Below are 13821 nucleotides of genomic sequence, written 5' to 3' on the forward strand. Positions count from 1 at the left end.
TGTCTTAGAAGCTGCCTTCCAATGCTTGAGTGGGTGGAATTCTGATCCTCTGCTGGCCAAACAGACACTCATATAGGCTACTGTAAAGAAGTTACATAAGTATCTTAGTGTTTGCACTCAGTGATATACAGCAGGGTTCCCTAAACCCGGTCCTGCACCTGGGGGGAGGTGGGGGGGGGGGTGCAGCTAGTGTGTGCTATTCTTCAGGGGCTCTACCAGGCAACGGTCAATGGTTTCGCTGCCCTCCAGCTGTAACTGTCGTCCCTTCCTTGGCTCCACCCAGGAGTTGTGTGTGACGGTCTCTCCTGGCGAGGGGTCCACCTGCAGTAGTGACACCACCCTCTTCTTCACCTTGGCTCTGAGGGCCAGCCGCAGCTTCTGCCTGGTGAAGGCATAGAGCAGTGGGTGGGAGATGGTGGTGCCATAGGCCAGGGCCAGGAACCAGAGGCGCAGGCTGACCAGGGTGTCACTGGGGCCCAGGCCCAGGATCAACACGTTGGCCACGGACAGAGGAGCCCAGCAACCTAGAAATGTGGAGACGATGAGGAGTGACATCCTGAAGACGCGCCGCTGGCGCTCCCGCCGGTCCCGGTGACGCCTCACGGCCCGCCGCAAGGCAATGATGGCCGACACAGATGCCTGAACAGTGGGACTGGTGACAGGGGCAGCAGGTGCAGGGGCAGCAGCAGCAGCAGCGCCTTCTGAGCTAACCAGAGGGGCTGAGGACAGGGCTCGGGGGGAGGTGGCTGTGGGGGATGGGATGAGTGGAGGGTGAGATAGGTGCTTGGTTGTGTCTGTACAATGCTCTCCTCCCTCTATCACTCCCATCCCTGCCTTCTGCTTCTGTCTTTTACGTCGCCCCCTGCAGGAGGGTGCCCTGAAGCGCTGGCTCTTTTTAATATGGGAGCCGATGCGAATGTTCAAGGCCCGCAGGATCCGTGAGTATGTGAACAGCATGACTGCCACTGTGATAAAGAAGACGGGCACCTGCAGCAGCAGGTGGTAGTACATGGCCAGGCCTGTGTGGTAGCCCTGTCCACCCACACAAAGCAGCGTCCGGTTACGCCACACTAGTGCCAGGGGGGTGTCGGGGGAAGAGGTGGAGCTGTGCTGTCTACTCTCACCCCCTCCGGTGAGAAACTCCACCTCCAGAAAGGGGATGAAGAAGACGGCCAGAGACGTGGCCCAGACGGCAGCCAGCAGTAGCCCCGCCCTCTGCGGGGTGAGCAACCGGTTGGCGGGTCGGACAGAGATGTCATAACGGTCCACGCTGATGACCAGCACATTGATTGCGGTGGCGATGGAGGCGAAGGTGACACAGGCCTCGTGGAAGCAGCAGAGCAGGGCCAGGTTGGGCCCTGGGGGCAGAAGCACCACCACCAGGGTCAGAGGCAGACACAGCACGCACAACATCACGTCCAGCACATGTAGGTTGACCGTGACCATGTTGCTGACCGAGTCGACCAGGTTGGACTGAGAGCAGTAGAGCACCAGCACGGTCAAGTTGCTGCTGAAGCCTAGCACCAGCTCTAGCATGAGGAAGGCGGTCAGTGACACCTGGAAGCCCAGGGGGTAGGGCATGTACCAGGCTGTGCTGGAGGAGACACTTTCCCCCGAGACCTCCTCCAGGGCCCCCACACTTACCACCGTCCCAGCCCAGTCGCTCGGGGCTGGGGTCGGGGTGTAGCTGTCCGTCTCCATGGTGGTGACTTCTCAAGCGTCAGGGGTAGTAGTAACCGTCACAGCCATGATGTGTTCCCATTGTGCAAACTGGCTCCATGATGATGGTGATGGAGAACAGCGCAGTAACAGTCCTGTTGAGAAAGGGAGATGGGGGATAAATTGTGTGTCTGACGGGGGTCTTGAAATGGTAAAAGCTATAAGGCAAAGATAAGTAATCAAACACACAGGCAATCAATTGCTCTTAATGGATTCTCAGAAATGACACATTCAACAACTTAGAAATGGGTTCTGATCTTTGGCCAGTAAGCTATAACTTGGATCATCTGCTAGATCGTTCTACCAATTTGGTGACTTTTGAGATATGTCATTTAACCTAATTGTAACATTTTGTCATAAAGAGCACATGTTCAACTTCATAAAAACATGTTTTCCCATCTCAAGAGGTTAAATATAAAAATATATACAGTGGGGCAAATGTCATTTTCATCATAGGTACACTTCAACTATGACAGACAAAATGAGAAAAGAAAATCCAGAAAATCACATTGTAGGATTTTTAATGAATTAATTTGCAAATTATGGTGGAAAATAAGTATTTGGTCACCTACAAACAAGCAAGATTTCTGGCTCTCACAGACCTGTAACTTCTTCTTTAAGAGGCTCCTCTGTCCTCCACTCGTTACCTGTATTAATGGCACCTGTTTGAACTTGTTATCAGTATAAAAGACACCTGTCCACAACCTCAAACAGTCACACTCCAAACTCCACTATGGCCAAGACCAAAGAGCTGTCAAAGGACACCAGAAACAAAATTGTAGACCTGCACCAGGCTGGGAAGACTGAATCTGCAATAGGTAAGCAGCTTGGTTTGAAGAAATCAACTGTGGGAGCAATTATTAGGAAATGGAAGACATACAAGACCACTGATAATCTCCCTCGATTTGGGGCTCCACGCAAGATCTCACCCCTTGGGGTCAAAATGATCACAAGAACGATGAGCAAAAATCCCAGAACCACACGGGGGGACCTAGTGAATGACCTGCAGAGAGCTGGGACCAAAGTAACAAAGCCTACCATCAGTAACACACTACGCCGCCAGGGACTCAAATCCTGCAGTGCCAGACGTGTCCCCCTGCTTAAGCCAGTACATGTCCAAGCCCGTCTGAAGTTTGCTAGAGAGCATTTGGATGATCCAGAAGAAGATTGGGAGAATGTCATATGGTCAGATGAAACCAAAATATAACTTTTTGGTAAAAACTCAACTCGTCGTGTTTGGAGAACAAAGAATGCTGAGTTGCATCCACAGAACACCATACCTACTGTGAAGCATGGGGGTGGAAACATCACCAGGACGACTGATCCCTGTAAAGGAAAGAATGAATGGGGCCATGTATCGTGAGATTTTGAGTGAAAACCTCCTTCCATCAGCAAGGGCATTGAAGATGAAACGTGGCTGGTTCTTTCAGCATGACAATGATCCCAAACACACCGCCCGGGCAACGAAGGAGTGGCTTCGTATGAAGCATTTCAAGGTCCTGGAGTGGCCTAGCCAGTCTCCAGGTCTCAACCCCATAGAAAATCTTTGGAGGGAATTGAAAGTCTGTGTTGCCCAGCAACAGCCCCAAAACATCACTACTCTAGAGGAGATCTGCATGGAGGAATGGGCCAAAATACCAGCAACAGTGTGTGAAAACCTTGTGAAGACTTACAGAAAACGTTTGACCTCTGTCATTGCCAACAAAGGGTATATAACAAAGTATTGAGATAAACTTTTGTTATTGACCAAAAACGTATTTTCCACCATAATTTGCAAATAAATTCATTAAAAATCCTGCAATGTGATTTTCTGGATTTCTTTTTTCATTTTGTCTGTCATAGTTGAAGTGTACCTATGATGAAAGTTTACAGGCCTCTCTCATCTTTTTATGTGGGAGAACTTGCACAATTGGTGGCTGACTAAATACTTTTTTTTTTTTACTGGTAAGTGCCTATTAAGTGCCATTAAAGTAACAGGGTTTCTGTAACAGGGTTGATGATTTCATCTTAAATCAGCCATGAATCCCATTGTGACAGGGGTAATGGAAGCTTGTTGTGTACAACAGGGATTGTTAATTGAATACAAGGTCCACCATTTTTTCCCTTGACATTCTAGCCTGTTGTCTATGGGTAACAGATTTGACGTGTTATGCTCGACCTGCTCAGTTTTCCACCACAAAACACCAGAAACGGGCCAAAAATAGTAGAACCAGCTCACCTGCTTTTACATTATGATTTGACTATTAGATGTTCAATGTTTATTTAAAAAAATATATTTATTAAGGAATAGTTTCACCTTATTCAAACGAGTTCAGTTCACATAACAGGGCTGACCTTAAAATGAGGGACAGAATCACTAATCACATGAACTAAATAATCATACTCAGAAATTACTTTGTCAAAGCAACAAAATAACTAGGGCTTTACAATAATGGTGAAAACCTGGAGAAATGTAGAGGTGACGTGGGTTAAAATCTTCCCTAGAAGTCACAGAGGGACATGTCAAAGTCTTTATTTATACAAAAAATCTGATTGATTGAATTTTCCATGTGGTCTATATTGAATGGCCCTTCATTGAATATAAGAGGCTTTTAAAATGATTGTTTTTGCATATATTTTTTGCGTAAAAAGCTTACACTTTATTGAGCAGTTTGTCAGAATTGACAGCTCTTTAAATACATTTTAGGGCATCATAATAAATTCAGAGAAACGGCAGTAGGTCATCTAGAAGCGTCTGTATAATCCCCTGGAGGAGAAACCTACGTCAGGGCTCTCTGACAGATACGTTCATCTCCTCAAAGAGATTGACTAAATGTCAGCATTAGTCAAGGTGGCTTTGGTATACAATTCACAGAGCTACTGTAAGAGAGTATTTACAGTGTTACATCAGGACACGCAGCAAAACAGACAAACATGCATGAACTACACATATTTTATAATAAGATATCATTTATTATTTATGGTGTACAATCATTTCCTGACATTCCCCCTTGAAACTGATGAATCCATATTTGTGTGTAAGATATGGGAGAAAGTATTAAATATACTAATGCAACTGCAGTAAGTAATTGCAAGCTCTTTTTACATTGCTGTACAATAAAGATGTAACCAACGCACCAATCCACTGCACAGTGTCTCACATATGCTGTGTACAATGCACCCGCAGAAACACAAACAGCCAAACAAAGTACTGTGCTAAGCCATGTGTGTCAGTGGAATGAAGCGTTCAGAGATAAAATGTATAATTTGTTTTCTATACTGAGGTGCTCGTGGGTAATCAGATTAGTGTCTACATGCCAGACTATAACCCCATGCTGTATTGACAGCATACCAGTGGTGATGTCCATGACACAATTCCCAAACTTTAATTAGGGGCCAGCTGCTGAGGGCAATCAATTGATTAATCGAAATCCCAATCTTTGCTCTAAATCAGACCAATCAGGAAATTGCGCCAGATCCCAACCCCCTCTGCACTACTCTAGAAATAACACATTTGGTTGAATGATGGACCCAATCTCTCATGTTGTCATTGCCATAGCAACTGAGCTGCGAGGGTCTAAATTAATCAGGGAACACAGATGCTGTAGTACTACGGAGCTACTGTGTGACACCATGTTGGTGACAGTGTTAAACGACCCACAATAGGCTACAGTTACAGCCTCCTTGTTGGGGTTCTAGAAACAGGGAATACTTGTAGAGTTTATTCCAGCACTGGAAGGCCGTGAGAACATCAATTAAGACATGATGAGATAAATGCCAAGGCATTTTGCCAGTATACTCTAAAAGAGAAAACAATGAACCTATAGTGAAAAGAGATAAGGAGAGGTCAGGTAGAAAGGGATGAGGGGAAAGAGGGGAAAATGAGGTGAGAATTAGATGGGTAGGACTAGGGAGGGAGGGATGTGTATGGAGCACTGCAGTCCTACGCTCACTTATTAAAGAGATTTCCAGCTGGCTGGGTTCGTGGGCAGACTGGCTAATCACCACTAGGCTATGAGATGATAGAGAGATACATACAGTGAGACAGGGACTGCGGCTGAACGAATCAGTTGGACGGGCCTTTGATTTCCATAGGTGGACACCTTTTTTTGTGGGGGGGCAGGGGGAGCTTACTATTTATCCTACCATTTCTAATCTATCGGCATGAGATATATTTACTTTTATATGCATATGTGGTACAGTTTCATTTCTATAATAAAGTTTTCATTTCTCATAATCAGTCTAACGTGGTTAATTATTAAAAAAAAATATAAATCTAAAAAACTAAATTCAACTAAGATGAGAGCACCAGCCTCTGCCATATGGACACATTGATTGCCTACACTGTGATCCATTAGTGGCTAAAGAAATTACCGTGTGGAATTCAGAGATAGCCTATAGGCCAAATTCAGCAGTAATCTATAACTTCCATCTTCAACTAAGTAAAATACATAGGCCTAAAGCCGACAAATAAAAACAGAAGAAAATATCCTGATGAAAACTCCGCCTGAGTTTCCGACACCAGAGAGCTTGGGACAGACAGATTTTTTTCATGGCATTTTCACTGGATAAATGGGACCATCAGAATGGGACCATGTTTCTCTTTCACACCGAGGCTTGGTGAATATCGAGGCTGGGAGGGTGTTGGATTTTTTTTCCAAATACTGTGAAGAACTATTATTATTTGCAAAGGATGTAAATTAAAAAAAAAATACTTTGTTGACCCACCTGAGTGGGTTGATTCACTGATGTGGTCATCCTGTCTGGGTTGGCGCCCCCCCTTGGGTTGTGCCATGTTGGAGATCTTTGTGGGCTATACTCAGCCTTGTCTCAGGATGGTAAGTTGGTGGTTGAAGATATCCCTCTAGTGGTGTGGGGGCTGTGCTTTGGCAAAGTGGGTGGGGTTATATCCTTCCTGTTTGGCCCTGTCCGGGGGTGTCCTCGGATGGGGCCACAGTGTCTCTTGACCCCTCCTGTCTCAGCCTCCAGTATTTATACTGCAGTAGTTTATGTGTCGGGGGGCTAGGGTCAGTTTGTTATATCTGGAGTACTTCTCCTGTCCTATTCGGTGTCCTGTGTGAATCTAAGTGTGCGTTCTCTAATTCTCTCCTTCTCTCTTTCTTTCTCTCTCTCGGAGGACCTGAGCCCTAGGACCATGCCCCAGGACTACCTGACATGATGACTCCTTGCTGTCCCCAGTCCACCTGGCCTTGCTGCTGCTCCAGTTTCAACTTCCACCTGACCATGCTGCTGCTCCAGTTTCAACTGTTCTGCCTTATTATTATTCGACCATGCTGGACATTTATGAACATTTGAACATCTTGGCCATGTTCTGTTATAATCTCCACCCGGCACAGCCAGAAGAGGACTGGCCACCCCACATAGCCTGGTTCCTCTCTAGGTTTCTTCCTAGGTTTTGGCCTTTCTAGGGAGTTTTTCCTAGCCACCGTGCTTCTACACCTGCATTGCTTGCTGTTTGGGGTTTTAGGCTGGGTTTCTGTACAGCACTTTGAGATATCAGCTGATGTACGAAGGGCTATATAAATACATTTGATTTGATTTGATTTGACTTACAGTGTGAGGTGAAGAAAAAATTAATGAGAAGCTCAGCTTATTAGCAGTGGACGTGGTGAGTTAAGACAATCAAAAATCAGACATCCCAAATGGGCACTTTCCTACATATGCATGCAGCAGGCCAGCTAGGCCTACTTCTATGCCTGCTCTGGCACGCACTCCCTCTGTATGTTCCTAGAGAAAAACCAGACACTCATTACTCACATGGAGCACTCCAAACAAAAGACAATGAAAAAATTTACAAAACTCGTCAATTATGGTTATGAAATAAACCAAAACTTGCTTCTCACAAGTGTAGCAGGTTCTGAACTCTGCAAACAATGTTTTTACATTTACTTGGCCTACTGGTGACATACGGAATTGGGAATTTATGAAAAATAAATACAATCAATGGGCAAACAATTCACACAACGAATGTGCAAGAATTGACGGAAGACAGCTAAGTGCATTCTGGAGAGCTGAGTGCATGTATTCTGGAGAGCTGAGTGCATGTATTCTGGAGAGCTGAGTGCATGCATTCTGGAGAGCTGAGTGCATGTATTCTGGAGAGCTGAGTGCATGTATTCTGGAGAGCTGAGTGCATGTATTCTGGAGAGCTGAGTGCATGTATTCTGGAGAGCTGAGTGCATGTATTCTGGAGAGCTGAGTGCATGTATTCTGGAAAGAGACAGGCCGTATCTTCGCCACACACCCCTCTCCTTCTTCTTGTTGCAACATTTGAAATTATACTCAAGACACATTATCTTCACACATATTTTAGATGCTTTTCACTGACAGCCTCAACTCAATCAGCTCGGCCTATTGCCACACGCGCTGCCCAATTTGAGGGCTTCCAAAATAGGCATACTGTAAGCCTGCACACTTGTGAGTTGAAACAATCCACAGCTATTTAAATAAGCTAATGATCCTCTGTGGCTAAGTCAAGCTCTCTGGTGAAGTACTTTGAATGATTTTATTTAGACAGGGGTTACTATATAATTTGGGCAAAACATCAATTTACTTTAGGGGAAGCCAGCATCCGAACAGTGCACCATGCAATTGCCAAATATTCTTTCCAGTTCGCAAGTGGCTGAAACTAGAGATCTCTATATAGTAACGAGATGCTCATGTCTCTGGCCTAACAATGGGAGTCGTTGTCCCAAAGGTGGGAAGGCAGGCTACAAGCTTAGGTCTGGATGATATGCCCATAAAAACACATTATTTTGGTAAGAGTGAGCCCTCTTGCTTCGCCTCTTCCTCTCTGCTGGAGAAATCATCTGAGCGAGCCAAACAGCACCCCTCTGTCTTAATATATGTAGCCCATGTATATGATCCTGTCTGTCCAAAAATAGTATGACATGCCAGATACATCCTCTACACATTCTGAGACAGAGGGGTGCTGTTTCGCTCACTTGGATGCTTTAAGAGAAGGATTGAGGGATGAAGGGAGGCAAGAATGGCAATCATGCTGCGCAGGTAAACAAGATGCCCCAGGGAGAGAAGATGGAGTTGTGTTTTTTCCACTCCAATCTCTTCCATCAGCATATCCCTGTTCCTGCCTGCTCTAATGCTCCCACTACTCTGTGTTTTCCGCAAAGGCCTTACACCCATATCATCTACCTTACACACACCTCATCCACCTTACACACACACACATCATCCACCTTACGTACACTTTACACACGCACATCATCCACCTTACACACACATCATCTACCTTACACACACCTCATCCACCTTACACACACACACATCATCCACCTTACACACACATCATCTACCTTACACACACCTCATCCACCTTACACACACACATCATCCACCTTTCGTACACTTTACACACACACATCATCCACCTTACACACACATCATCTACCTTACACACAACTCATCCACCTTACACACACACATCATCCACCTTACATACACTTTACACATGCACATCATCCACCTTACACACATATCATCCACCTTACACACACCTCATCCACCTTACACACACACATCATCCATCTTACACACACACACACACACACACACACACACACACACACACACACACACACACACACACACACACACACACACACATCATCCACTTTACACACACATCATCCACTTTACACACGCACATCATCCCCCTTACACACACCTCATCCACCTTACACACATATCATCTACCTTACACACACTTCATCCACCTTACACACACACATCATCCACTTTACACACGCACATCATCCACCTTACACACACATCCTCTACCTTACACGCAGGTAGCTTAGTGGTTAGAGCGTTGGGCCAATAACCAAATCCCTGAGCTGACAAGGTAAAAATCTGTCGTTCTGCCCCTGAGCAAGGCAGTAAACCCACTGTTCCCAGGGCACTGAAGACGTGGATGTCAATTAAGGCAGCCCCCGCACCTCTCTGATTCAGAGGTTGTTGGGTTAAATGCGGAAGACACATTTCAGTTGAAGGCATTCAGTTTCCACACATCATCTACCTTACATGGACATCATTCACCTTACACACAGATCATCCACCCTGTGTTGAGAGCTGCATGATAACAGGTGGGACACTTATTGTCTCTCTTGATAGGGGGAGACAACTTCATTCCTACCTAAAGTGTAAGGAACTGCAGTCTCTGTGTTGATGATAGTGGATCGATGTAGAGTGGAATCGTGTTGTACTGAGTCTCTAATGTTCTCCTGCATGGCTGTGCTTCACGGACCCCACCCCACCACCACGTTGATCAAAAAAACTAGGTTATGTCGCCCTGCGTTGTCCTTGAAAATTATAGGTTCAGGAGCAAAAGCAGACATTGACACTCAAGAAGGTGTTTTGATTTTTTAAAGACAATCCAATATGACCTTGGTTTGACCTCGACACAGGGCCACAGGGTCACATGGCCTTTACAGCCGCATGTCTGATCACTGAACACAGGGGAGCCTCACCTCCTGCATGTGGAAGACCTTGGTTACCATAGTGTCAAAGTGTTTTTCCCATCTCAAGGGAGAGAGCTCCCACCTGGCAGCAGACCAGAAAAGTGTTAATAGTTCCCCTTGTTAGATCAGTGTCTAGACAGTCAGTGATGAAAGCACTGCAGAGAGCGCAACAAGGGCTCTACCAGATTTCAACATGGCACCAGTCCAGCTACGAGCTGTCCATCCTGATCACTCAGCAGTGAATAATCAGCATGCTCCGCAGGTCTGCACCCTCAGAGTCAGTCCCAAGCTCTGGATAGTGTGAACTCAGGTGAAGCAGCTATGGAGCTAACTTCCTAATTAAGACCTATGTTGCTGCTAGAGGAGGAGGCCCACAGGGAAGCTCTGCTCCACCAAGAACAACGGAATTCATAAGAGCCCGGTATAGCAGGATCTAATGAATGCCCAACAGGGCACCTGTTGAGTCAGCAGCCTGAATACAATAACTACTCCTTGCACTCTGCTGAGTTTATAATGAAGACTGACTTACTTACCTACTGAGAGTTTAAGGGAGAGAAGAGAGAGGGAAAAGGAAAGTGTATAATATTGCCAGGGATGAAAAATCCCGACTTAAGGGACAGAGGGAGACCGTGTTTGAATCATAAGGGCTGTGGTATTCATAAAAGTGGGGTCAGTTTGGAGAAGAAAGCGGGTTCTGCACCATTTATAATTGGTGGAATAGAAATAAACAAGTATTTATTTAGGCTGAAATCTGAGGCTGGTAACTCTAATGAATGTCTCCTCTCCATCAGAAGTAACTCTGTGTCTTTCTTTCCTGTGGCGGTCCTCATGAGAGCCAGTTTCATCATAGCGCTTGATGGTTTTTGCGACTGCACTTGAAGAAACTTTCAAGGTTCTTGAAATGTTCCTTATTGACTGACCTTCCTGTCTTCAAGTAATGATGGGCTGTCGTTTGTCTTTGCTTATTTGAGCTGTTCTTGCCATAATATGGTATTTTACCGAATAGGGCTATCTTCTGTATACCACCCCTACTTTGTCACAACATAACTGATTGGTACTACTGTGCAGTATCGAAGAGCCCTCAGTGCTGCTCGATCATCCAACTTAATTGAGGAGAAAAAGAACAATCCAAAATGTATTTTTGATGCTGTTGCAAAGCTAACTAAAAAGCAGAATTCCACAAGGGAGGATGTCTTTCACTTCAGCAGTGATAAATTCATGAACTTCTTTGATGAAAAGGTCATGATCATTAGAAAGCAAATTACGAACTCCTCTCTAAATCTGTGTATTTCCCCAAAGCTCAATTGTCCTGAGTCCTGCACAACACTGCCAGGACCTAGGATCAAGGGAGACACTCAAGTTTTTTAATTCCATATCTCTTGACACATTGATGAAAATAGTCATGGCCTCTTAACCTTCAAGGACCATATTCCAACTAAACTACTGAAAGAGCTGCTTCCTGTGCTTGGCCCTCCTATGTTGAACATAATAAACGGCTCTCTATCCACTGGATGTGTACCAAACTCACTAAAAGTGGCAGTAATAAAGCCTCTCTTGAAAAAGCCAAACCTTGACCAAGAAAATATTTTTAAAAACTAAATCAGCCTTTAACAAATCTCCCATTCCTATCAAAAATGTTAGAAAAAGCTGTTGCGCAGCAACGCACTGCTTTCCTGAAGACAAACAATGTATACGAAACACTTCAGTCTGGTTTTAGACCCCATCATAGCACTGAGACTGCACTCGTGAAGGTGGTAAATTACCTTTAATGGCATCAGACCAAGGCTCTGCATCTGTCCTCGTGAGCCTAAATCTTAGTGCTGCTTTATATACCATTGATCACCACATTCTTTTGGAGAGATTGGAAACCCAAATTGGTCTACACGGACAAGTTCTGGCCTGGTTTAGATCTTATCTGTCAGAAAAATATCAGTTTGACTCTGGATGGTTTGCCTTCTGACAAATCAACTGTACATTTCGGCATTCGTCAAGGTTCCGTTTTAGGACAACTATTGTTTTAACTATATATTTTACCTCTTGGTGATGTCATTCGGAAACATAATGTTAACTTTCACTGCTATGCGGACGATACATATCTGTACATTTTGATGAAACATGGTGAAGCCCAAAAATTGCCCTCCCTGGAAGCCTGTGTTTCAGACATAAGGCATAATTTTTTTTCTTCTAAGCTCAGACAAAACAGAGATGCTAGTTCTAGGTCCCAAGAAACAAAGTGATCTTCTGTTGGATCTGACCATTAATCTTGATGGTTGTGCAGTCATCTCAAATAAAACTGTGAAGGACCTTGGCGTTACTCTGGACCCTGATCTCTCTTTTGACAAACATATCAAGAATATTTCAAGGACAGCTTTTTTCCATCTTCATAACATTGCAAACATCAGAAACTTCTGTCCAAAAATGATGCAGAAAAATTCATCCATGCTTTTGTCACTTCTAGATTAGGCTACTGCAATGCTCTACTTTCCGGCTACCCAGATACAAGCACTAAAAACACTTCAGTTTAGTGCTAAACACGGCTGCTAGAATCTTGACTAGAACCAAAAAATGTGATCATATTACTCCAGTACTAGCCTCTCTACAATGGCTTCCTGTTAAGGCTAGGCAGATTTCAATGTTTTACTGCTAACCTACAAAGCATTACATGGGCTTGCTCCTACCCATCTTTCCGATTTGGTCCTGCCATACATACCTACACGTATGCTACGGTCACAAGATGCAGGCCTCCTTACTGTCCTGTAGAATTTCTAAGCAAACAGCTGGAGGCAGGTACTTTCTCCTATAGAGCTCAATTTTTATGGAATGGTCTGCCTATCCATGTGAGAGACGCACACTTGGTCTTGACCTTTAAGTCTTTATTGAAGACTCATCTCTTTAGTAGGTCCTATGTTTGAGTGTAGTCTGGCCCAGGGGTGCAAAGGTGAACGGAAAGGCACTGGAGCGATGAACCGCCCTCGCGGTCTCTGCATGGCCGGTTCCCCTCTCTCCACTGGGATTCTCTGCCTCTAACCTTATTACGGGGGCTGAGTCACTGGCTTACTAGTGCTCTTCCTTGCCGTCCCTAGGAGGGTTGCGTCACTTGAGTGGGTTGAGTCACTGACGTGATCTTCCTGTCTGGGCTGGCTCCCCCCTCGGGTTTGTGCCGTGGGGGAGATCTTCGTGGGCTATACTTGGCCTTGTCTCAGGGTAATAGGTTGGTGGTTGAAGATATCCCTCTCGTGGTGTGGGGGCTGTGCTTTGGCAAAGTGGGTGGGGTTATATCCTACCTGTTTGGCCCTGTCCAGGGGTATCGTCGGACAGGGCCACATTGTCTCCCGACCCCTCCTGTCTCAGCCTTCAGAATTTATGCTGCTATAGTTTGTGTGTCGGGGGGCTAGGGTCAGTCTGTTATATCTGGAGTATTTCTCCTGTCTCATCTGGTGTCCTGTGTGAATTTAAGTTCTCTCTAATTCTCTCTCTCGGCCTGATGACTCCTTGCTGTCCCCAGTCCACCTGGTCAAGCTGCTGCCCCAGTTTCAACTGCGGATTCACACATACACACACACACACACACACACACACACACACACACACACACACACACACACACACACTTGTTTCCTAAATT

The 13821-nt window shown here is 45.3% G+C and overlaps 1 protein-coding gene across 1 annotated transcript; it reads right to left on the reverse strand.

The window, feature by feature from the left end:
* Positions 1 to 186: 186 nt before the first annotated feature.
* On the reverse strand, positions 187 to 1701 carry LOC139369866 (G-protein coupled receptor 22-like). Its single transcript, XM_071109147.1, has one exon. It carries the CDS (start codon positions 1699 to 1701, stop codon positions 187 to 189), a length of 1515 nt encoding a protein of 504 aa, XP_070965248.1.
* Positions 1702 to 13821: the final 12120 nt, after the last annotated feature.

The sequence above is a fragment of the Oncorhynchus clarkii genome, chromosome 17, assembly GCF_045791955.1.
Source record: "Oncorhynchus clarkii lewisi isolate Uvic-CL-2024 chromosome 17, UVic_Ocla_1.0, whole genome shotgun sequence".
NCBI classification, from domain to species: Eukaryota; Metazoa; Chordata; class Actinopteri; order Salmoniformes; family Salmonidae; genus Oncorhynchus; species Oncorhynchus clarkii.